This window comes from Canis lupus, chromosome 9 (assembly GCF_011100685.1).
Source record: "Canis lupus familiaris isolate Mischka breed German Shepherd chromosome 9, alternate assembly UU_Cfam_GSD_1.0, whole genome shotgun sequence".
Taxonomy (NCBI): domain Eukaryota; kingdom Metazoa; phylum Chordata; class Mammalia; order Carnivora; family Canidae; genus Canis; species Canis lupus.
This window is the reverse complement of record NC_049230.1, coordinates 37120127-37141526: the sequence shown is the minus strand read 5'-3', so window position 1 is coordinate 37141526 and position 21400 is coordinate 37120127. Positions and strand designations below refer to the sequence as shown.

At 40.4% G+C, this 21400-nt stretch overlaps 2 protein-coding genes across 4 annotated transcripts in view; one reads left to right on the top strand and one right to left on the bottom strand.

Annotated features, from left to right (window-relative positions):
* The window catches only part of ACACA (acetyl-CoA carboxylase alpha), a 283891-nt gene that overhangs the window by 12674 nt on the left and 249817 nt on the right, over window positions 1-21400 (top strand). The window lies entirely within an intron of this gene.
* C9H17orf78 (chromosome 9 C17orf78 homolog) overlaps window positions 5038-21400 on the bottom strand; it is a 49064-nt gene continuing 32701 nt past the window's right edge. The window contains 7 exon segments of the mRNA XM_038548044.1: window positions 5038-6024; window positions 6932-7080; window positions 10003-10119; window positions 11119-11243; window positions 12218-12322; window positions 17653-17898; window positions 18607-18693. Coding sequence (XP_038403972.1) covers window positions 7003-7080; window positions 10003-10119; window positions 11119-11243; window positions 12218-12322; window positions 17653-17898; window positions 18607-18693 — 758 coding nt within the window. The 3' untranslated portion in view covers window positions 5038-6024; window positions 6932-7002.

Below are 21400 nucleotides of genomic sequence, written 5' to 3'. Positions count from 1 at the left end.
CCAGCATGGAGGAAATTTACACGGTAAACCTGGTGGAGTTTTGGGAGGTCAGGGAGGACTCTGCGAAAGAGGTGGCTGTTGAGCCAGGATCTGAAGTATGAGTTAAATAGGCAAAGAGTGGTAAAGGAACGGGAAGGAGGAGTAAGGGAATGGAAATGGCATTGGAGGCATGGAGAACAGCATAGGCTCTGAGGCAAGAAAGAAGGAAGCTGGTCCACTGAGGCTGAAGCAGCACAGTGAAGGGAGATGAGACTGGTGAAGGAGACAGGCTAGACTATTCAGGGCCTTAGCAGTCTTGTTAAGGATTTAGGGCTTTATCCTGACACAGTGGGAAGTCACTGAATGGTTTTCAGCAGAAGAGTAACAGGATCAAATTTGCATGTTGAAAACTCATTCTTGGCTACAGTGTGGAGAACTGTGTGCAGACTAAAGAGAGACAAAAGAGCAACTATGGGGAGATAGAGGCTCTTGTGGTAGTTTAGACCAGTGATATGCTCCTTAACCTGTTTTCCTAATGTTACTTTAGCAGAAGACAAAGCTTTTGTTCTTACATAATAGATGTGCATGAAATGTTACATATTATTTCTATCTACAGTTAGAGGACAAAGGTTTAAACCTAATACACAGGAAGAGTGAGTAGGTAGAAGTGAAAAGATTTCATTGAAAGTGTAGGTATGGGAATCAGATTATTTCCTAGCTCCATATGGAGGAGGGAGCTGAAAGGGTAAACAGTGACATCACAGCAGAGAGAAAAGGAGGCCACACTCCCCTGTTGCGATGTTGCTCTGGCACATGAACTGTCTGTTCTGCCAGAGTTCATCTTCTCTGTGCTTAGATAAATAAAAATGTTGGGCAAAGGTACTTTGTGGCTTACCCTGCAAGAGTTCTGTGCTTTTTAGTGGAAAATAGGCCTAGGAGTTTAGCTATCCCTGCATGTTGCAAATCTTTTCAACACTGTGGAGTCATTATAAATGCCTAGGGAAAAAATATCTAAGTAAATCATTCAAATTGAACCTGTGCATTACTTAGCTGGTTTAATTTCAGAATACGACAATGACAGATTTTAGTAGCTTTATGAGACCTGCTTTTTTTCCTTTTCCTGCCATAAAGAATTGAATAGGGTTGGAACAATCTGATGACCCAACTCTTACCTTGTCATGTATGTGTTGGCAAAGCAGAGTCCTTCAAGATGGCAGTCCTTGAAATCCTTCTAAGAAATATGTTCAGTTTTGTGGCAGTTTTAGATGTGTCAAACAGCTTTTTATTTATTTTTTAAAAGATTTTATTTATTTGTGAGAGACAGAGAGAGAGGCAGAGACACAGGCAGAGGGAGAAACAAGCTACATGCAAGGAGCCTGACATGGGACTCGATCCCAGGTCTCCAGGATCAGGCCGTGGGCTGAAGGTAGCACTAAACTGCTGAACCACCCGGGCTGCCCTCAAACAGCTTTTTAAATGCAGCTATAGAAGGCAAAGTCAAAACCAATTCTTGGAGCTAAATAGGATTCCTGGAGCTTCAGAGCCTGATGATTTTTTTTTTTTAATGTATAAAACTGCACGTTGGGGAATAATATCTTAGAAATACACTTTTGATTGTAACATGTTTCACAGACAAAGGATTAGTGTCCAAGAATATAGTCAAGAATACAGACTTCTGTAACTGTAAAAGAAGACTAATGGGGGCTCCTGGCTGGCTTAGTCAGTAGAGCATGGAACTCTTGATCTTGAGGTTGTGAGTTTGAGCCCCATGTTGGGAGTAGATTACTTAAAAATAAAATCTTAGAAAAAAAAAATAACAACCCAAAAGGGGGAAGGTGGGACACCTGGGTGGCTCAGTGGTTGAGTGTCTGCCCTTGGTTCGGAGTGTGATCCTGGGGTCCCAGGATTGAGTCCCACATCGGGCTCCCTGCATGGAACCTGTTTCTCCCTCTGCCTATGTCTCTGCCCCTTTCTCTCTCTCTGTCTCTCATGAGTAAATAAATTAAAAATCTTTTAAAAAGGAGGGGGGGGAGGATATAAGCAAGCAAGAGAAAACCTGAGTGCAAATATATGGAAGGATACTCAATCTCACTATGAAGCAGGAAAATATACAGAAGGACAACAATGACACACTACTTCATAGCAGTAAGATTGGCAAAAATTTTAAAGTCTGAGATTTTTAAGTTAGGGAGATAGTGGAATAGTACTTTACTGCTGGTGGGAACGTATTTGGTACAGCCACTTTAGAGAACCATATGCGATCTAGCAAAGTTGAAGATATATGTATCCTACAACCCATGAATTCTATTCCTTGTCACATGTCCTAGACATAGACATGTCTTTAAAAAATTCATTTTAATATTTTTTTTAACTAGTCTCCATGCTCAGTGTGGACCCCAATGCAAGGCTTGAACTTAGAACCCTGAGATCAAGACCTGAGCTGAGGGTGCCTGGGTGGCTCAGTTGGTTAAGCATCTGCCTTTGGCTCAGGTCATGATCTTGGGGTTCTAGGATCAATTCCTGCATCGGGCTCTCTGCTCTGTGAGGAGTCTGCTTCTCTCCCTCTGTGCTCTCTGCCCCCTTCTCTCAAATAAATAAATAAATAAAATCTTTAAAAAACAAACCTGAGCTGAGATCAAGAGTTGTATGCTTACCTGACCGAGCCACCCAGGCACCTGCTAAGAAAATTCTTTGTTAAAGAAATAAACTGCTTTCTGGTATTATTATATGTATAGTTTATAAGGCTTCAGATTGAGAAGTATTTCTTCTATTGAATATTTATTTCTTCTAGAGGGCAATAAGGATTTTATAGTATAGTCTGCACTGTTTATTCTTCTTTTCCAGTACGTTAGAGAGCAGTAGTGACCTGAATAAATCCTTGGAGAGTCTTTGGGATATCATCTTATTCTGTGGAGACCGTGACACTGACACTATACCTCTGAACATATCCTTCTCTATCCTACTTTAAATCTTAGAAAAGAGACTTAAAGTAGGCCATAATTTTGTGGTTATGAATTTTTTCCCTTTGGAGCAATAATACATATGGACCTCACATTTGTTTACATTTGCTTATTTTACTTTTTTTGTGCCCACTTTTTTCAGAGGATGAAGTTAGTGACTTTGGCCACTGGGTGGCGCAAATTCACAAGATTCTGGTAAACGTATATTTCAGCCCAAGATCTACCTGTTGCTACACTCTACCAGATGAGTGGAGGTTAGTTAGAAAAAAGGCTTTGGGGACCTGAAATCTAACTATTGACATGGATCCAAGTTCTCTAGGAATTCCAGTTAAGGGAAATTTCTGTTATTAGATGACTTGTAAGTCACGTCACTGAATATGTAAAAGGAAAAGAAGGAAAAAGGAAAGTGTTAGAATAAGGAACAGGAAGAGAAAGATGAAAGGATAAAGAAATATGACAAAAAAATATAAGTCCAGAGAGATGAATTCAAGTATTAGCAACAATTCCAGGATGGTCTCTCTTTGGTTTGCATTTACCTGGTAACCAATAGCAGCTTTAATTTAAAATAAAGATTACTTCATTTTCTTCTAGGAAGTCAGTTATGCTACCCTCAGCTATCCATTTAGTGGAGTGACATTATCAACATATCTTTTGAGTATTTGCTATGCATATGGTGCTTTGATTCAGAGTAATACAGATAAATTCAAATTAACACAGCAACTACAGGCTTCAAGCATAAGAACTAGGTAGTATACAGTAAAAGATAAATAGCAACATGGAGCAGCATGGGTGAACTCCAGAAATAGAATCCTTTCTGAGAGTGGAGGGGAAGTGTAGATACAGAAATGGAGGATCTGAGAGTGAGGGGAGGAGGGGCTGTAAGACTGTAAACTGGTCCAAGGTAAAGAAAAAAGAAGGGTTCCTAGCTTCTACTCATAAGTACATATAACAACTCTCCTTTGGAAAAGGACTATTTCTGGGTGTAAACATAGGAAAAGTGCTTTGGGTCAGAATCTGTTGAACACTGCTCAAAGATACAATAAAATAAGAAGGATGGGGGTAGAGAATGATTAGGATAGAACCATCCGTAAGTCTCTCTCTGATTAGTAACCCAGAAAAGGAGAGAGGCTAATCGCCTGCTTAGGCCTTTCAGAGGTTCAGAGGTCACTTTGATTTTTGAGATCACAGGTGTGTAAATGAATCACGGGTTAAAAATGAAGAAATGGCAACATAAAGATATAAAATTGTTGTATATTTTAAGTCTTTATATTGAAGAAAGTTATGCTTTTAACACAATTGCAATTATTAATGTGATTCAGCAATATCTTTAAAAGTTTAAATTAGACGTTTCTGGGAATGTGCCTTTTCTGTCCTAAGCAATTACCCACCTTAATCTTTGGGCCTATCAGAAAGTTTTGGGATGACTCAAGTCCTTCAAAAGGTAGAGTGACTTCCAGTCTTCTCAACTGTAAGACTTGAAAAAAAACACAACTTAGGGATCCCTGGGTGGCGCAGTGGTTTGGCGCCTGCCTTTGGCCCAGGGCGCGATCCTGGAGACCCGGGATCAAATCCCACGTCGGGCTTCCGGTGCATGGAGCCTGCTTCTCCCTCTGCCTGTGTCTCTGCCTCATTCTCTCTCTCTCTCTGTGACGATTACAAATAAATAAAAATTAAAAAAAAAAAAAAAAAGAAAAAAACACAACTTAATACTTGTGCCAAGTAAGGTGCCTGGCTGGCTCAGTCATTAGAACATGTGACTCTTGATCTTGGGATCATGAATTTGAGCCCTATGTTGGGTGTAGAGGTTACTTTTTTTTTTTTTTTTTAAAGTTTTATTTATGGGACGCCTGGGTGGCTCAGTGATTGAGTGTGTACCTTTGGCTCAGGGCATGATCCTGGGGTCCAGGGATCAAGTCCCTCATTAGGCTCCCTGCATGGAGCCTGCTTCTCCCTCTGCCTAGCTCTCTGCCTCTCTGTGTGTCTCTCATGAGTAAATAAATAAATATTAAAATAAATAAATATTAAAATAAATATTAAAATAAATAAATAAAAGATTTTATTTATTCAATGGTTATCTCTGGGAGGGAGGATTAGGTATAATTTCTTTCTTGTGTTTTCACTTACTCTTTGTACCTTCCAGCATTTCCTAAAAATTGTTATAGTGAGAATATACTTTAATAATCAAAGACATAAAGTATGGTAACTTAATGAGAATGGATTTGCAATAAAAATCTCGCTGGCTTGTCATTTCCCAGAAGAATAATTGGCACTCCTTAGAAACAGTATTTTATCAAGTTGAGACTATAACTGAGTGACAGGGAGAATTGTGCCTTGCTGTGAAGGGATCTGCAGACTTAAGTTCACATCCCAAAGTCCACGTGAGAGTTCTCCCTTCTCTTCTGCTATCTCTCATCTCTCAGTTTTCAAAGATCCCTACTGGTATGAGAATATGGAATTCAAAACTGTTAACTAATTAGGGAGTCAGAAAATTCTCAGAGGAGCCTTGCTTTGTCAGAGGAAACAAGTCCACGAAACAAAATAAACAATTCTGATTCCGTCAGTGAATTTTTATAGTCAGTACAAATGTTACCCAAATTACACTCTTGCAGAAGATTTAAGAAATGTAAACTTTGCCACAGCTTTGGTCTCCTGGGGAACCTCATGTTTCTGGATTAAAGAACATGCTGTGGTGGGTGAGGCGGGGAAGGGTGGGGATGAATGTGAGCATCAGTCCTAGATTAAGAACTCCTAACTATAGAATATTTTTAATCATCCTCCCTAGTGGTCTTGGGAAGAAGCAAGCTTCTCCCCGCCCTCCCGTCTTGTGGTTAGACTGAGTCACAGATGGCAGGATAAACTGGAGGTGATGTTGTGAATCAGTGTGGGGTGCAAATAATAATCGTTTATCCAAATGGCAGCCCCAGTGGTCTGTCCTCTCCACCTACTGTATTTTCAAAACTATCTCTTCCATGCTTTGTTATCTGTTCCATCTCTTCCAGGATCAGCTTGAATAATAAATCAGGGCTTGAGGTGAGATATTTTCCTCTGTTGGTATAGTTTTGAGAATCACTTTTTTGGACAGTGCCTGAAGTGAAAGAGAAGGATACAATTTGTATGTGGTTTTTACCAGAGAAGAAAGAAAATAGAATTACTTAGTAACAGGTACATTTTGCCAAAATGAAATGGAAGGATTTCAAGATTCTTATAATAGAAGCAGGACAGCAGTTGTATCCCTCCTGCCATTCCCTTTTTTTAGCCTTTTCCCTTTAACATCAGCTATTTCTGCTTCCTCACCAGACTTACTGGTCAGGTCAGACTTGATTGAAAGCTGTGCCTTTGTAAGAAAGATCATAATCATTTTTCTCTGGAATCCTTGTTCAAAATGTACACAGCTCAGCATTATGGTTTAGGATATAGTGTCAGGCCCACATGAAAAGTTGTGGATTATCAGGAAACCTCATGTGTGTCCTATTTGTATGCAGTCCCTAAGCCCCTTGGGGATGACTTAGAAGAAGACTTCTGGAATGCTTAGGGTCACGTTCCCCTCACCAGTGTGTAGCTAGCTCCATATACAGCAGAGGCTAAATTATAAAACCCTATGAACATCAGCCTGGGAAAACAGAAACCCCCCCCCTAAACCAGTTGACCCAGTGAGCATGCAATGAGCTGTGAGGATAATAGAGGAGTTGGTAAACTGTGCCATACTAGTGGCTACTTTGCCACTTGGAGGCCATGTTTAAAACTTCTGTCAAAGAGAGCCATAGGTCCATTGTGCTCAGAGGGAATACTTTTTGTTCTCATTTGATGGGATGAAAAGATACCCTTTTTTTGTGGATGTACGAAATGAATCTCAGAGACTTGTGGTTAAGACAGTAGTAATGGTATGAGGGTAAATCTGACTGCTAAGCCCAGGCTCTTCCTTTGTTGACCTGGCATTACAATTTGATTGTAATGTCTCTGCTGAAGATATGAGTGAATTTGCAAGAACTTGCCAGTATTGGTTAATAATAGGGAGAAGACAGTGCAGTAACTTCATTCAATGTGTGAAGCAGAAAAGAGCTTTTCAGAAGTATGTGTCGTGGATGATAGTGATCCCTGCAGCTTTTTTTGGGTTTGATGAGTTGGGAGCATCTTGTCCAATCTAGGGATTGAAAAGAAATGAGCGATAAAGGATGCAAATGGGCGTTCCTTCATGTACCAACAAAGAGATGGTTTAGTATAAGACCGCATTTAATTCCAAGTACACATCATTTTGCCTCTTTGTTACCCAGTAATTCTAGGAAAAGTTATTGTATTTACACTGAGAAAGTATCAGCAAGGTGCAGTTATTTATGCATGAGAACCTACAATTGGTTGGAGCCTATAACCCATTATAGGGGCCCATCCACCCCTTGCTTGACCTGTTTGCCCTGAGTGGAAGAGGCTCTGGGTATGCAGCTACTTTGGATCCCAGATGCACAGGGATTCTACTTCATTTTCTCGAGTCAGACCCACACAATCTCGCTGTTTGAAAAGAGAGATCTGAGTCTCTGTGGTCCAAATATTTTTTACTAATCCCATTCTCCTCTCAGTATAACGGATTCCATGTCCCCCATCTGATTTTCTGTGTTCACTATTGTGAACATAGACTGTGACCCTCTTTTTTTTTTTTTTTTTTAAGACTGTGACCCTCTTAAAGGTAGTGAATTTGGTGCATATAAGGCTTTCAGTAAAATTTCAGCGTAAGAATAAGAGACTTGGATTTCGATTCTATTTCTACCAGCTGTATGTCACACAACCTCTCTGAGCTTTAGTTTAAGTATCAATAACATGTGGATACCTGCTCTAGCTACCTCCCACAGTTTTTGTGAGGCTCAGATGAGATAATGTCTATAAAATTGCTTTTTTTTTTTTTCCTTGTTAATACCTTTACCATTTAATAGCTTATTTTGTTGATGGGAGGAGTGCAATCAGTGTTGGTACTATATGGTTACCTCTAACTCTGGACTATTTATTCCCCTTCAGGCCTACTTCTAGTGTTCAGTAGAAATGATAATGCAGATTGGAGTAAATAACTAAACATACATCCTATTATTAAATAGTGCTACTTTACATGAGCTCATATCCAATATTAGCAGAAACTGGATTATAGAAAATACTAACCTAAACCAGAGATGACAACTAAGTTGGCATTGGGTACCTGAAGCACTGTGATAAGAAATGCTCTGGTGCCATGGCTGGATAGAAAGCTGTGTTTCAGCTTTAAAGATTAAGATATAATTACGTATAACATTGTGTAAGTTTGAGTATGTTACTGCATATATATGTTTTTTAAGTTTTATTTGAGAGAGTGAGAGAGCATGAGTGGCGGGCAGGCAGAGGGATAAGTGGACTCCCTACTGAGCAGGGAGCCTGATGCAGGTTCTCCATCCCAGGACCCTGAGATATGATCTGAGCCAAAGGCAGACACTTAACCAACTGAGCCACCCAGATGCCCAACTGCATACGTTTAAATATTGTAATATGATTACCACCCTAACATGTCTTGTCATAATAATTATCAGTTCTTTTTATGGCAAGAATATTTAAGATCTAGTCTCTTAACACTTTTGAAGTATATAATACAGTATTGTTGACTATAATCGCTATGCTGTGTTAGATGTCCAAAACTTTTTCAGCTTCTAGTGCACTGTGCTTGATTATTGATATGTGCAGCCAACATAGAGTAGTGACATGTATACCATTCTAGACTAGATAATCTTTGAGACCCATTCTCAATGCTATAATTCTACAAAAGTGGATTCCTTTTTAATTTTATTTTTATTTTGGGATGCCTGGGTGGCTCAGCAGTTGAGCGCCTGCCTTTGGCCCAGAGCATGATCCTGGAGTTCCGGGATCGAGTCCCACAAGAGGCTTCCTGCATGGGGTCTGCTTCTCTGTCTGCCTGTGTCTCTGCATCTCTCTCTCTCTGTGTCTCTCATGAATAAATAAATAAAATCTTTAAAAAAAAAAAAAAGGCTGAGTCCAGTTCTGATGGGGAAACTGGATTTATTTATTTATTTATTTTATTTTTTTATTTTTTAAATTTTTTCTTTATTTATGATGGTCACACAGAGAGAGAGAGAGAGGCAGAGACACAGGCAGAGGGAGAAGCAGGCTCCATGCACTGGGAGCCCGATATGGGATTCGATCCCGGGTCTCCAGGATCGCGCCCTGGGCCAAAGGCAGGCGCCAAACCGCTGCGCCACCCAGGGATCCCGGGAAACTGGATTTAAAACAGCCATGCTGAAATAGTTTTAGACACCAAAAGACAGTATGAGCTTTATGATGCTGTCAGGAAGCCCAAGCCAGGAGGAAAGAAGCTACTTTGCCATGTATTCGAACTTTTCAGTGCAGGGATTCCTAAACTTTGTTGAATATAAGAGTTACCTAGAGGCAGGAATGGATACATATACTGTGGGTTCTGAACTCTTAAATTTGGTGGTATCCTTTTTTTAGAAAAAGAACACAAATTTTAAAAATACAAAATTAGATACAAGCTTTATACAAGTCCCATGGATCTTGAAGTTTAAGCTTCATTAATTTCACAGTAAATCCACCTCTACTTAGGGAATTTGTTAAAAATCTTAAGAATAAGATTCCAAGGGGATCCCTGGGTGGCTCAGCAGTTTAGTGCCTGCCTTCGGCCCAGGGCATGATCTTGGAGTCCCGGGATCAAGTCCCGCATCGGGCTCCCTGTATGGAGCCTGCTTCTCCCTCTGCATGTGCTCTGCCTTTCTCTGTTACTCTCATGAATACATAAATAAAATCTTAAAAAAAAAAATTCCTGGCCTCACTCTAGACATTCTGATTGATTGTATCTGGGTCTTAGAAATAATATATTTTCAATAGATAGCGTATTATGTTATGGCTGGGCTGATGTTAGGAAAATACAACAGTACTACAAATACCTACCTATTTCCTGACACATAAAAGAAACACCAACATTTACTTTACAACTGAAGCAACTCCCTGTCTCCCAGCACTTCTATATTAACCTCATTTTCTCCAAGCAAATGACATAAACCATACAGAGACCACTTGCCTTCTTGGGCTGAGACTCAAGCTGGGATTCAGCAGCCCCAGGTTGCTGGCCTTCCTTCCTTTGCCTTCTCCACAACTGCTGGCATTGGCATAGCACTCTGGCTCCCCGGCATTAGCTCTGAACAGAAAAAGTGACTGGTATTAATTTCAGGTGGCTGGTATGCATTTGGTTTCCTTCCAAACCTCCTGTCAGGCCATTTAAAGAAAATCATCTTTTTTAAAGAAAACCATCTCTCATTGGATCTATCCTCCCTAGAAAATGCCCAAGTACAGCAGAAGGAAGGAGCTTGCATTTAGCAAGCACCTCCTATGTGCCGGGTGCTTTTCACACAGGATCTTAATTAACTTTCCTAAACACCATGAGAGGTAAATATCATTAGTCCCATTTTACAGATGAGCCAACTGATGTTGGAGAAGTGAAGCAACTTTCTCAAGGCTACTCAGCTTGTGAGAGGCAGTTCTAACCAAACTCCAAAGTCTATGCTTTTTTTATAATGTGAGCCTGCCTCTGGAACAGAAGAAAGTGTTTACAAACATTTGGGGGAGCCAACATCTGCCTTTGGCTCAGGTCCTGGGTCCTGGGATCAAGCCTCACATCAGGCTTCCTGCTCGGCGAGGAGGCCACTTCTCCCTCTCCCTCTGTCCCAGCCCCCTACCCCATTCATACTCTCTCTCATGCTCTTTCTCTGTCTCAAATAAAATCTTTTTAAAAAATCTCTGTCAAACATTTTATTAAAGTAGGCTCCATACCCAACATGGAGCCTAATGTGGGGTTTGAACTCATGACCCTGAGATCAAGACCTAAGCTGAGATCAAGAGTCAGATGCTGGGATCCCTGGGTGGCGCAGCGGTTTAGCGCCTGCCTTTGGCCCAGGGCGTGATCCTGGAGACCCGGGATCGAATCCCACGTCAGGCTCCCGGTGCATGGAGCCTGCTTCTCCCTCTGCCTATGTCTCTGCCTCTCTCTCTCACTGTGTGCCTATCATAAATAAATAAAATAAATTAAAAAAAAAAAAAAAAAAAGAGTCAGATGCTTAACCGACTGAGCCACTGAGGCCCCACCAGGAGAAAGTCTTTATAGATCAAGTCCAGGGACCCAGTACACCAACCAACTTACAAGGCATGGGACTTCAAAAATGACAAACACTATGATGGTGACTCCACTGAGCAACAGGGTGACAGCAATCAGAAATTTGACCACAATGCTCCATTTCTGCCTCTTCTTTAGGTTCTCATCTGTGTCTAAAAGGAGAGGAGTAGAAGAGGGAAAAGAGAGAACTTGAGAGAGGAAGAGATTGATCCTCTAACCTGAAGTTCTTTTAGCTTCCCAGACTAATAGGGGCACAGTCTGATGCAGAGGCAATAGGCTGAATTTCCAATTCAGACTGAGTCAGGAGTGGGATGGCCATCATGGGCTCTGCTCTAACTTCCTTTGTAGCCTCTTCTTAATGCATCACCTTCCCTGGGATTTGGGATTTGCCATGATCAAACAGGAATGATTCTTGCTTTGCTTTCAGGAAGCAGGGGTTACGTGAGGAGTTCTGAACTTTTCTTTCACCAGCAGCCTCTCAAGATGTCTCCTTTTGTGCTCAGACACACTGTATGGGATCAGAAAATCACCTTCGCTAGTGGGGAGTAGGAGGAACAACAGTGAACTAGCATTTCTTTTGGGTCAAAAGGCAAAACTGGGGACAAATGGCTCATATGCTTCTTGTTATTACTAATCTTATAGTTGCTTCTCCCATTGGAACTGAGATGTGACCTAAACTGGAATATTACAGAATTTGAGTCCTGGCCAATTTAGGGAGAGCCATTTCCTTAAAACAGTGCAGATGAAAACACGCACTTAGTAGTTGTCTTCAGTGTAATGATGCTTAGTGTTTAAATGTTGTCCACCTGTGCATGCAATGGCTGGCCCCAAAACTGGCTACAAGTTCCCTTGTGTGGAGATAAAATAGTATTAACAGTGTCAAACTACAAAATTCTGGGCCCTTCTCTAGAGAAGCTGTTTTTTTTTTTTTTCCCCATAAGAAATGGAGTGATTCTCTGATGTAAAATTCATGTAATTTCTCAACCTCCCAGAAAATCCTAGAAAACCCAAACTAATGGTTGGGCTAAAAGTGTTTCTTTTTCTTGCTGTTTTTGTCTCACTCCTACTTCTTTTGTACCTTGTTTCTAAGTGCTAGAAAAATCATCAGTACTTGTAGTTTTCTCACCTCCTTTTTCCCCAGGAGTTATGGAGGTGGTGGTGGTGGGAAAAGTCTCTGATGCAGCCTTCCTCACTGCATAGACCTTACATTGGGAGATCCCTGGTAAAAAAGCTAAAAAACAAGAAAGAAACAATGAAAAAAACTGTGAAAACTTCATCCTGCCTTTATTTTACCTGACAAAACCCTTATTTCTATGCAGTCAATTATCTAGTTAGAAGGGGGTAAGTGCTACTAAAAAAACCAAAACAAAACAAAACTAAAAGCAGAGCAAGGGTAGAGAACAGAGTCTGGGGGTGTAAATGGGCAGTGGCTGGGCAACCTGCAATACAAGCTGGTGTCCTTGAGAAAACGAGAAGTGAGCCAAGGCTTGAAGGAGGTGAGGGAATTAGTTAAGCACACACCTGGGAAAGCAGTGATCTAGGCAGAAGGGGCAGTGAGAGTAAATGCCCTGAGGCAGAGTGAATGTGTCTGACATGTTATTGTTTTAAAGGAAAAGCAAGGAGGCCAGTGAGACTGGAATGGAGTGAGCACAGGGTAGTAGGAGATGAGGAAAGTTCTAAAAAAAAAAAAAAAAAAAGGGCCTATATTAGGAGCCTTGTAGGCTAGTGTAAGGACTTTGGCTTTTTTGTTCTGATTGAAATGGGGATTCAATCCAAGGTTTTGAGCAGAGGAGTGATGGATGGCTTTGTTTTGAAAGGATCACTGGATTGCTGTATTAGAAATAGACTGCAGGGAGGGCAAGGGTCAAAATAGAGAAACATGTTAGGAAGCTATTGCAGAAATCCTAATGAAAGATGATGGTGACTCAAACCAGCTATGGAAGTGTTGAGATACAATTGGATTCAGGCTAACTAACTAACTTCACTTGGCTCCAGAATTGACCTAATCCAATTCGGACACTGGTTCCTATTTTGTTTCTAATGGTCTCTTATCATTGCTTATTAAATTAAGTAAGGTCTGTAAGTCTTATTTGACTTTTCTAAATTACTTTCCCAAGTCTTTATTAAGTCCATGTGAAAATGATCTTGACTTCAGAGGCCAATGGCCACAGGACCAGGCACTGCATAAAATTACAGAGGAAGGAAAAGTCCCTGCTTTCAGTTTAATCAGGAAGACGGTTTTGGCAAAGACAGGCAGAGACAGAGAGCCAGAAGGTTCAAGAGGAAAAACAAGGGTATTATATGAAATATTTCCAGGATGGTGCCAATCAGTTCTCTGAAGTGATAACGTATGTGTTTCTGAGACAGATGAGACGGAAGATAAACATCTCTCACTTTGGAGAAGTCACATAGGTTCTGTGTTTTGGTTTCCTTACCTGTAAGATGATTCTAACAAAGTAATTCTTGGTCTACCTATTTCACGGGGGTAATGGAAAGATCAGAAACAAATAAAAATGAGGAAGCAGGTATGAAAACACTGCACACCAAGTGATATTATGATTGAAAGAGAAGGAAGAACCTCATCATCCTCTAGTAGAACTGTGCCCTCTAGCCACGGGGATAATGGTATTTCAATGTGGCATGTCTTCCCACCTCCTGGGAGCCACTGTTTCAAAGTTTCCTTAATAGGCTTCATCTGTCAGTGTATTTTCAGTTCTGCCTAAGCTTTGAAATTAATGTCCATCTATGTTGTCAGCTTGTTTAGGTCTCATCTGCTAGGTAACTGAGCATTAAGGTGGAGCACATCTGTAAATACAAGCACTCCATTCCCAGTGATGATGGAATCGCAATATTATTTTTTCTTTGGCTAAAGATATTTGAGCAAGAATAACCCCCCTTTCAGGAGATATACAAACTCCAAATCTATGAAATGGATAACTTAGCAGATGATGCTTTGCTTTATTACGAAATAATTTATTTCAAATAAAGAACATTGAGTACATTATATTTAAATGGAAATCTCCCTTGTCGATTATTCTGTAATAATACTAGCAGGTCAAAAGAGCTTATTTGAGAGGCCTTACATATTGCTGTTGAGTTTGTGCTTTAGATCTAAACCTCCTTTTACATATCTGGAATGAAATTATCTAGTCAAATCTCATTTGTAGCTGTAGGAACTGAGCATTAGAGAAATTAGGTAACTTGTCAGAGATGATAAATATTAGAATAAACACTTGTTTGATGTTATCCCTTCTATACTCCAGTTTCACCTGGGGTAAACAGTCCTTAGGAATCAGTTCACACTAATCAAATTCCAAGGAACCTTATCTATATGCTAAAATGACATTTTAAAAAACCTATATAGGAGCATGTATCTGTCAAATGGATCAGGTAGGATTTTTCTCTTCTAGGTACCCAGTTTTTTTTTTTTTTTTAATTTTTATTTATTTATGATAGTCACAGAGAGAGAGAGAGAGAGAGAGAGAGGCGGAGACATAGGCAGAGGGAGAAGCAGGCTCCATGCACCGGGAGCCCGACGTGGGATTCGATCCCGGGTCTCCAGGATCGCGCCCTGGGCCAAAGGCAGGCGCCAAACCGCCGTGCCACCCAGGGATCCCTAGGTACCCAGTTCTAAACATATAAGTTCTTTTGGGATGCCTGAGTGGCTCAGTGGTTGAACATCCCTTGGGCTCAGGGCATGATCCCAGAGTCCCAGGATCGAGTCCCACATCAGGCTCCCCACAGGGAGCCTGCTTCTCCCTCTGCCTCTCTCTCTCTCTGTGTCTCTTGTGAATAAATAAATAAAATATTTAAAATAAATAAATATATAGGTTCTTTTGAAATCTAATTAGAAATTCTAGATTAATATAGAATATGAGCAATAGGAATTGGATGGTGTAAATGATACCAGAAGTGAAAAAGACCTAATGAGTTATCATTGTCCACCAGAAAGAAATTTCAGGATATTTATAGTAGAAGATCTTTTCATTGGCCCAATTCCATAAACAGTAACAAATAGTCTCCATCTGACATTTTTCTACATTCCATGATGACCCACATCTTCTGATGACTGTGTTGTAGTACATTATCTTTCTTCCAGTTTCAAATTCCTACTTAGCTCTGGGAACATTTTCATAAACTCTCTTCTGATTGTTTCTGGGACATCCTTTTGTGCAGACTGATGTCAACTGTAGGGTGGTAATTTCAGAGGGCATCTCTTTTTTTAAAAGATTTTATTTTTTTATGCGTAAGAGAGAGAGAGAGAGAGGTAGAGACATAGGCAGAGGGAGAATCAGGCTTCTTGTGCAGAGCCTAATGCAGGACTCGATCTCAGGACTCCAGGATCATGCCCTAAGCCAAAAGCAGACGCTCAACCACTGAGCCACCCAGGCATCCCAGAGGGCGTCTCTTTTATGACTTTGTACATTTGACCATTTATTTAATTTTTATTTCTACCTTAGTGTTTCTCACATCCTGGTATTCAATGTAAGTTTAAATTCAGAATGCTCAGTTTCAAACTTATAAATGGGGTGGTATTTCAAAAGTCCATGCATAAGTTGGTTGTTTGGAATTCATCATTATTCCATAGAAATGTATCATGAATGTTGATTAGGTCTGCAAACTAGCCCACAAACATCCGTTTAAGCTCTTTGCACAACTCAAGTAGTACTGGGTATTAGCTTAAATTCTGCATTTAGGAACCAACTGCCATGTCATGAAGGAAGGAGGAAGAAACATGCCCAGGGCAAATTTTTGAATTAGGTTGATTTCTGGCATGCCTGTGCCCTCTTAATCTCCTAGTTTTCCTTGTCCCAAATTTCTAAGAACTAGTGTCCGTCCCTAATATCCCAGAATCCTACAATGCACTCTATCCAAGAAAAATCCACCCTGCACAGAGTGCTCTAGACTCCAGAATGACTCAGTCCACTATTATTGACACTTGCCATTGGTGCTTCAAAGGGGATGATTCAAGGCGAGTGTGTGTGTCACATGTTAGGAGGAAAACAATCTGGTTGAATTACTTTACATTAATACTCAATATTACCAAAAACATCCAAATGCTATCAAAATTTTTTCAGATTTTAGTAAGAGGTTTTTTTTTTCCCCACACAAATTTTTACCATATGAACTTTAGAAAGTACAATAAAAGGAGTGAAAACATTCATATCATGAAAGGATGTATACTTACGTAGGCCATATCCCAATAATCTATCCACTTATTTCCCAATCTCTAGTCCTCTAAATAGACTGTAGTTTTTAAAGTTTTTTTCTCATTATTCTGATTGGGAACCCTCAGTTTCTCAAAGTGTCAAGTTTTATATTTCCAGTAGTGCAGCAGTAGCATCTAAGGGATTGCCTGTATGTAAAGAGAAACTGCCAAAATAAAAAACTCCTTGACAGAAAGAATGGGTAGAGGAAGGAAAGGAGGGCAAAGCAGACAAAGTTAAGGCTGATGTCAAGAACCATTGCCCAACAGCTTAGGGGGAACAGGCATCTCACAGTGTGGGTGGAAGTGCAAAATGGAATCACTGGGATGGAGGTAATGTAGCAGTAGCTATCAAACTTTTGATGCAGCAAACCTGCAAGATGCTTCTTGGAATTTATCAGATTGATAAATTGCAGGTACACAGAGAGGAATGTACAGGGTCATTGCTTGCAATATTGTTTGTGTTTACAAAAGATTAGAAACAAAAATATCCATCAATAGGGAACTAGTGGAATAAATTATAATATGGGTATCTTGCTGGCTCAGGGGGTAGAGCATATGACTCTTGATCTTGAGGTTGTGAGCTCGAACCCCATGTAGGACTTAGAGATTATTTCAGGAAATAAAATTATAGTACAGCCATATGAAGGAATACTGTACAATTTTTGAACAAGACAACTTTATATATATTGATATGCAACAACCTAAAATATACATTGTTAAATGGGGGAAAAAAGCAGCAAGGTACAAAACAGTATTTATGGCATCTCCGGGTGCCTGAGTGGCTCAGTTGGTTAAGCATCTTCCTTTGTTTAGGTCATGATCCCAGGGTTCTGGAATCAAGCCCCACATAGGGGAGCCTGCTTCTCCCTCTCCCTCTGCCTGCTCCTCCCCTTGCTTGTGTGTGCGCTGTCTCTCTCACACACACATAACTAAAATCTGGAAAAAAATTAAGCTCTACACATCCATATAAGCTTAGAGTAGGAAGAAAATGCAATAAGTTGGTAATAGTGGTTCCCTAGAGAACTCTGGAGGACTGAGAGATTGGAGTAGGAGGGAGACTGACTTTTCACTCTAAATCTGTGCTGTTTAAATATTTTACTGTCTGCATTCAAAATAAGTAAAATTCAAATAAAAGAAGACCCATCAGAAATGGAAATTACATGAAAATCACAGCATGTCAGGGTTAGAGGGGCCCATAGAAACTAAAAAAATGATTTCCAGAGAAGACACAGATCTGCCCAAGGAGAGAATAATCCATTTCCTTGAGGCTTTAGCTATTACTAAGCTCCCTCTGGCTTCAAGGATATCAACTAAAAGTCAGTGCCTACCTCCATCTCATTTTCCAGTCTTACCTTTGCCTGTTAGAAGGAATCCAGTCTGAAACTTGGATGTGGGGGTTAAGTGACAATTTGGGGAGTCAGTGCTGTTTCTGGAGGGAGCAGCAGTGATTCTCAGGTTCTTCAGAGTATGCTTGGTCTTTGACCTTTTCTCTGAATACACAAGGTTCACTTTGACTTTACTCCTAGAGCCAAGGCACTGCAGGGTAGCCACAGTCTGGTTTTGAATGAATGTGGACCTTTTGGCTTCTGCCTGAGCCTCTGAAAGGAAAAAAGCCAGACAGAACAATGAAGCTGGTTCTTAATCTGAATTAAGATTACCATATACAACTAAACAACTTCCATCATGACCCCTGTTAGAACTCCTTCTCTGTACTTTCTTCCTCTTTTTTGTTTATTAAAGATTTAATTTATCTATTCATGAGAGACACAGAGAGAGAGGCAGAGACACAGACAGAGGGAGAAGCAGGCTCCATGCAAGGAGCCCGACGTGGGACTCAATCCTGGGACTCCAGGATCATGCCCTGAGCTGAAGGCAGACGCTGAACCGCTGAGCCACCCAGGCGTCCCATTTTCTTCTCTTTTTTATTTCACTTCTTCCTCAACATGTGTTTATGGTCCTAAATATACAAGCCCTGCCTTTCCTTCTTCCTGCTGTGGGTCTCATGAAGATCAGTGACTGCAGTAATTTCAGCCCAGAGAAATGCTCATAGATTGTTTTCTCCATTTCAGAGAGGGTTGAGCACTGCTTCCTATTTCTTCACCCTCAGCAGTTTGATTTATATAGAAATGCCTTAGGTAATAACTGTTAATTTAAAAATTGGTTTCCAGAAAGCCCCTTGAGGGGATACATATCTTTAAAATAGGATATTTGAGATCTGTGCTAGGAATGGGGGAGATAGGCATCTTTTAAAGGTAAAGATTTTCTAGAATGGTAAGGTGATTTTTCAAGAAGGGCTCATTCCGTACCTTGCATGAGCACATCCCTGATTCTTCTCACATCCTTTGGGAAGAGCCTGGGCAGCTGTTCCACATGGCAGTTGCTATCTCTGAGTTCTGGAAACAAAAGGAGAAAAAAGGTCAAGATTTACAATTTATTGGGTACTGTTTAGAATTCCAGGTATTGGAAAGGGGAATACAAAAGAATGCAGTGCCTTCTCATATAGCTGGCAATTGGAGAGATCAAACAATGTCAAGAAAATATTTTTTTAGAAGATTTTATTTATTTATTCATGAGACACACAGAGAGAGGCAGAGACGTAGGCAGAGGGAGAAGCAGGCTCCTCACAGGGAGCCCAATGTGGGACTCGACACCCAGACCGGTATCATACCCTGAGCTGAAGGCAGACTCTCAACCGCTGAGCCACCCAGGCATCTTTTTTTTTTTTTTAATTTTTTAATTTTTATTTATTTATGATAGTCACAGAGAGAGAGAGAGGCAGAGACACAGGCAGAGGGAGAAGCAGGCTCCATGCACCGGGAGCCTGATGTGGGACTCGATCCCGGGTCTCCAGGATCGCGCCCTGGGCCAAAGGCAGGCGCCAAACCGCTGCGCCACCCAGGGATCCCCCACCCAGGCATCTTTAAAAAGATTTTAAAATGGGAGTTAACCTAGCATGAAGAAAACTGAGTACCAATCCATTACACTTAGGGGAAAAAAGGTGAAATAGAGTTAAGTGAAATTAATAAGTTAATGAAAAGACTAACCAGTCCATTCTTTCAAACGCTGCTTATTATCCCTTCTTATTTTATCTGACTTGTTATATTAAAACTTTTGAAAATTTATTAAATGTAACCCTGAACAAGATATCTCTTCAAGTTTCCATGGAACCACAGCTCATAGTTTATTTATGCTTTTTGGCACATAACTCACAAGGTGTTGTACTCATCTGTTAAATGTCTTACTGCTGCCCCTTGAGCTCTTTGGCCTTAACTTTAATTAGCTAATTTTAGAGATGAAATGTTTGGACACTTTGAAAAACTGTGTTTTAAAAAACAATTATCAGAGAGCAGCAAATGGTGCCATTCCAGCCCACCTTAAAAATAGAAGACAATGTCTCATGAGGGTTATGAATTTGGGAGTCTTAGATGTTGATAATAATGAAACCATGTAGTGAAGAAAGTCATCTAATAATGAGAGTACTTTCAATGTTATTTACGTGAACAAGACAGAAGAATACATCGCATTCTCTAAAGACTTCTCATCATGGAATAGCTGAGTTGAAATAAGTTACAGTCCTGCCTAGAAGCAAGAGAATACGTGGGATGACTGTAAAACATCACTTACTGAGTACTGATTGGCTTTATCTCAATCTGGTGGAATAGATCCCCAAACACATTCTAAGTCTCTCTTTGGGTTTTCTAGGATATTAGACTACAGAAGTTCTTACCTTTCTTGCTGACATCATAGGACATAATGATTAGGCTGAAAACCAAGATGGTGTCCATGTTAGCTGAAGCACATGCTGTTAATCTGTCACAGCCCCTTAGTCTTTTTGCTAGGTGCTTTCACTGCTCTGGAACCAAGTTTGACCCTGGGAGACTCTGCTACTACCCTAACTATTTTGCCCCATTTCCTGAAGACCCAGGAATAGAGCTGATTGGAGAGAGGACCAAATGTGCTGGTTAATGATTGACTCAAAAAGTCTTTTTCCGACTTCATAGCTCGTGCCGACACAAGGAACTGTAATTACCTAGAAGTTTCCCTAGAAGAAGGGACAAAACACCTAGTGATAAGCCTTACAAATACTTGCAGATGGACACGTAGACATTCACATGCATGCTTACTGACGCAGGCATATAGATTTATACACTGACATAAAGAGATGTAGAGATTTCTATTTGGAAAGTGATTTCAAGAATAGAGCAGGAAACGAGTACTGAATGAGTTGACTACACTGAAGAGAGTGCTGGACTAGGAATTGATAGACTTGAATTTAGGATAAGTCCTATTATTAACTCTGTCGCCTTGAGAAAATTGCTTGGCTTCTCTGAATCTCCATTTTCTCTTCTCTAACTGGAGAATTCCTACCAAATAATCTCTAGAATTCATTCACAGTTGTACACATAAACTCACAGCACAGACAAATCTATCTAGTTTTGCACATTTTCACACCCCTGAATAGGTAGACCACATTGCCATGACTATTGCACTAGATCAGTGGTACTGTCTGTAGTTTGGGAAGATTTTCCTAGACAGATACATGTTGTTGAAGATTTTCTAAAATTGTATCTTTTAGCAAAGAGTTTACATCTAGTGTAATACTCTGTAGAGTTTGTGATAGCATAGCTAGGCTAGATCATACAGCAGAAATAAAGATCTCCACACATCTGCTGAAGTACAGAGCCTCTGCAGTGTTTCTGTTTACTGTAAATTTATTTCATTGGAGCCAACATAGATTTGGCTATGCATAAGAAGGTCTTGGGGCCTGACACTACTAATGATGTGAAAGGAGCTCGAGTCAAGGGATTTTCCATGAGGGAGCTGATGAGATCCGAGTCAAATCATAATTTAGATAATACCCTGTTTCCTGGCATTTTAATTCAGGTTGAAATCTGGCTAAATTGAATTCAAGGAAAATCTTTTTTTCTGTTTTTTAAGATTTTATTTATTTATTCATCAAAGACACACAGAGGCAGAGACCTAGGCAGAGGGAGAAGCAGGCTCCTCGTAAGGAGCCCGATAGGGAACTTGATCCCGATCCCTGATCCCAGGATCATGTCCTGAGCCAAAGGCAGACGCTCAACCGCTGAGCCACCCAAG